The 4,025-nt window shown below is 39.6% G+C and overlaps 1 protein-coding gene across 3 annotated transcripts; it reads right to left on the bottom strand.

Annotated features, from left to right (window-relative positions):
* Positions 1 to 215: 215 nt before the first annotated feature.
* Positions 216 to 2,071, bottom strand: LOC111067051 (G2/mitotic-specific cyclin-B-like). 3 transcript variants are annotated; one of them, XM_022356075.2, is made up of 4 exons: positions 1,954 to 2,071; positions 677 to 1,875; positions 557 to 603; positions 216 to 503 (listed from the first exon to the last, which is right to left on the bottom strand). In XM_022356075.2, the coding sequence occupies exons 2-3, from the start codon at positions 1,802 to 1,804 to the stop codon at positions 595 to 597; spliced, it is 1,137 nt and encodes a 378-aa protein (XP_022211767.1). In that variant the 5' UTR covers positions 1,805 to 1,875; positions 1,954 to 2,071; the 3' UTR covers positions 216 to 503; positions 557 to 594. The 3 variants fall into 3 exon arrangements, with proteins under 3 accessions (XP_022211767.1, XP_022211765.1, XP_041451472.1); XM_022356073.2 differs by having other exon boundaries at positions 677 to 1,882; positions 1,954 to 2,070; XM_041595538.1 differs by lacking the exon at positions 1,954 to 2,071 and having other exon boundaries at positions 677 to 1,915.
* Between the last annotated feature and the right edge of the window lie 1,954 nt (positions 2,072 to 4,025).

The raw sequence follows: 4,025 nt of genomic DNA, 5'->3' as shown, positions 1-4,025 counted from the left end.
GTAATGTTATATATGTAATATGTATTTAAATTCAATTGATTAAAGCCTTAGAAGCAGTGCTGGGGGGCTAAACCTAACATCAATTAGTCATGGAACATTATGTACTTGCGAGTGTGTTGGTTCCTTTAGCTTACTACATGGCAGAACTATGTAACATAATTGCCAATTACATATTATGCTCGTATGAACTACAAATAATAGTCGAGTCTTTTCGTTATGCTGCTCATGCAATTTAATATTCCTTTTTGTGTAGTGACATCGATTGATGTGATTTTATATAATGGTGTAAAAGTTATTTGTGTAAAATGTTGTATAATTTGTATTTTAATTGGAGGTAATTAAATTGTACTATAATTGTGCGACATGGCGATCTGTTCGCCAGGAAAATGTCTCGTAGCTCTCTCTTTGTTTGTTTTGTTTTTTCATTGTTTTTTTCATTGTTTTATTTGAAGTGCATTTGGATAGAATGTGGCTTTTGGATGCACCGTGTAGTATGCCGATTGCTGCGATTATAATTTGAATTAGGATTAGGTTTTTGTGGCTTTTCTGTACTCACCGGCACGGGGCATAGCACCTTCAATTGAAATTTGTGTATTAAGCTGTCTACAAAATGGCAAAATAAAAACAAATGTATGAAAATATTTGCACCAAATGGCTGTGCAGCAATCGCACGTACCTTTTCGGGTGCATGGCCACGGGGGCGTCCCTTGGGCTTCCATTCGTTCAGTTCCGCACATTGAGAGATTTTGTCATAGGCTTCAGTCTTGAACTTGTTGTAGATGGCCGGCAGCTCGTCCTTTTTTGCCTTGCGTGGCAGCTTGGAGATGCGCCGGGCGATGGATTTCAGAAGGCGAGCCGAGCAGCGGGTGTAGTAGCCCAGTGTGCGTGTCCAGTACTTCTCGTCGAGACTGATGCCAGTGCCCTCGGCCACGCCCTCGCCATCGCCGTTGAGCAGGTTCAGCGTCAGGTAGAGCGAGGCAGCAGCAATCTCCGATGGCTTATAGTGGGCCATATCGTAATCAAGCAGCGACAATTCCACAAAGTACTTGCACATGCAGATCTGCCTGTCCGTAGCAGCGGCGGCCTTGCAGAAGCGCTGCAAAAAGTTCATCGGCAGCGGACGTGACAGATCAAACTTGATTCCCTTCAACACCTTCAGCTCCATCTGACGGAACTGGGCGACCGTGTAGGTATTTTCGGTGATTTTGGCATACTGCTGTAGACTTATCTTGGAGTGCTGCTCATATTTGCTGGCCAAGCATAGGGCCGTTAGGCCCAGCAGCTGGAAATCGGAACGCTTCGTGTTCTTCACCGCCTGCAGATAGCGATCGATAATGGCGACGGTCAGCTGAAAGATCTCGTCGTCCATTTTGAAATAGAAGTGCAGATCGTTGATCCAGTCGATGAGGGTGGCGCGCATCTTGCCCGTCACAGCCATCTGCCCGGCCAGATGGTTGACGCGAATCGGCTGCATGGCCTCCAGCCGGAAGAAGTTACTGTAAATATCGTTGACGTACGGATAGACGCACCAGAGGTCCTCCTTGTCGTCGGCATCGATATCTTTGATTAAATCAAAGGGCCGGCCGGAAAAGGACAGGTCGTTCACCACAGTCGGGGCACGCCCGGCCATGCCGTTGCCGACAACCTGCAGCTCCATAATAGTCCGTGTCTTCGGGCCCTCCTGCGGAATGGCCACGATGCCGCGATTCTGCAGATCGACCAGGGGAGCACGTTTCACGGCTGCCTCGGTGGACTTCAGTTGGCCTTGGTCTGCATTTTCCGAGTCGTTCATTTCGGCGAGCATTTTCGTGCGAAACTTTTTTTAAACAGATATTTTTTTCCAATTGGGTTTTTCTTTTTTTTGCTTTTGTGAGCCTACAACCTTTCGCCAAGTTAAATGAAATATAAGCTACTGGCCGTTGAATATTTATATTCTATTCTTTCGTAACTTACGCTCGAGAATCACTGCAAGGACTGGCTAATGTTTAATTTAGGAAATGCACAAATTTTATTAGCTCAATTTGCAAATTGGTTCAGCATGAACGGCACTTTTCTTTTTAGTGAGACCAGCGACAATGTATCGATAATACCCGCAGAGCAGGCGCTAGGGAATTTCGGTGCCATTCTACTTGGTAATCGGTATCTGAATACCGAATGGAATGAGGGAATGAAGCAACAAACTTAAAATATCAGCAAGCTAACTTTGTAAATCAACAAAACTATGAAAAAATTTTATTCTTATTATTATTATTATTATTATTATTATTATTATTATTATTATTTTTTTTTTTTATTTTTTATTGTGTTTTTTCCATATTATTTTCAGGCATTTCTTATTATATTTATTATAATTATTCTATATTATTTTCAGGCATTTATGTCTAGAGTTTATCAAAGTCTCATTCTCACACTAAAATCTCGCATCAAATTTGTGCTCATGAACTCATGTACTAAAGTACTTTTTTTAAGGATTATATGCAGTTGTTATCCTGTTCCCTCAGCCATAATTTGTATGCGCAAAAACTGTATTTTTTATTTCCCATTATTGGTAATGCCAGAAAATGGCATAAACGACCTTTAAAGCGCAAAAATATTCGTGCAGCGTATAAAATTTGGTCACACTAGCCTACAAAATTCCAATTTTTGTCTGCTGCATGCATTTCTAACAATAATAATTAAAAAAAATAAATTAAAACATTGTTTCACCTTCCAAAACAGGGATGATATTCGTATGGAACCGATAAAAGATCTTTTCTGTTTTACGACGAAGAAATTACTGGTAAAATAAATAAATAAAAATAAAAGTTTGGGGGCAGAAACTGGCAATTGGGCGTACAAAAATATATGTCAGGCGCAATTACAGCGCAATCAACTTAATTACTTTGAATAATTAAAGACACAGATGATGGAAATTAAGTTCATCGTCAGCTGAGGAGGGCTGAGGGCTGGCAGGCGCCAGCTGACTCAACTTGTCAGAGAAGAGAACATCTTCTGGCTATACGATGAGATCTGGTGGTCTGTCTGCCACTCATTCGGTGGAATCGCTGAAATCGGTGAAAATGCAAACAGTTGCGTGGGGTGGAGGGGCTGATTAGCCAATGGTCGAGGGCGTGGCTATAAAAAGAATGGCCCAACGATTTGTTGCGGAGCAAAATACCCAAACAAAGACTTGGTCTCAGGGCATCCAGCGAGAGGGATCAATGAAAAGCAATGAATGAATGAATGAATTAATCTGGGGCTGGCTGGGCAGAGCACAGTGCTCCCTTTTGTGGGTGCCCGTGTGCCTCAATTGAGAGCCGAGGCTGGGGGCAGAAGCTGCCAAATTGCCTCATTGTTGTTGCTAAATTTAAATGAATACGAGTGTGCATGCAAATGAAAAAGCAGCCCCGATTCCCATTCAAAACTCTAATACGAGCACAATAAAAGAAAGCAAGCAAAAGGGCGAAACCGGGCAAAAAAAAAAAAACAAACAAAAACTCATTTAACTAATAATTGCCTTGTTTTGTTAAATTTCTCCCTATGGGTTTTGCCTTTTGAATGATGTGGGGAAATCACATGGTAAATCGAGTTGGGTAGTTTGCATAATTTAGTGCATGACTGATAGAAAAATTTCAAGAAATAAATATGCCAATAAGATTTTTCTAATTGCTTCAATAAAAATAATATAAATAAAAAATAAAATGTATGACTACTTATTTTTTTATTTATTATTTATTTTTTAGTTTTATTGTTTTGCTCTAACAAAATTAATATTAATATGGAAAACTGAACGAAAGCAAATAATGCTCTAGCTGAATAATATACCTTAAACTTAAAACAAACAACAACAAAATTAAACTGTGTTATTGTTAAAATATTATTTATATTTATATATTTTTTATTTATAAATATTATTTATTTATATTTATATATTTTTATTTATATATATTATTTATTGATTCGATGATAAGCCAACTTCTGATGATAGCCATTGGAGGTCCTTGAGAAAAAGTGCAGCATTTAGTTGGCATGAGAGTCCGACTGAA

The sequence above is a fragment of the Drosophila obscura genome, unplaced genomic scaffold (assembly GCF_018151105.1).
Source record: "Drosophila obscura isolate BZ-5 IFL unplaced genomic scaffold, ASM1815110v1 contig_73, whole genome shotgun sequence".
Lineage (NCBI taxonomy): Eukaryota > Metazoa > Arthropoda > Insecta > Diptera > Drosophilidae > Drosophila > Drosophila obscura.
This window is presented reverse-complemented; position numbering and strand designations above follow the sequence as displayed.

Coding starts and splice junctions, on each gene's coding strand:
- LOC111067051 (XM_022356075.2), bottom strand. CDS start 1,804: ATGCTCGCCGAAATGAACGACTCGGAAAATGCAGACCAAGGCCAACTG.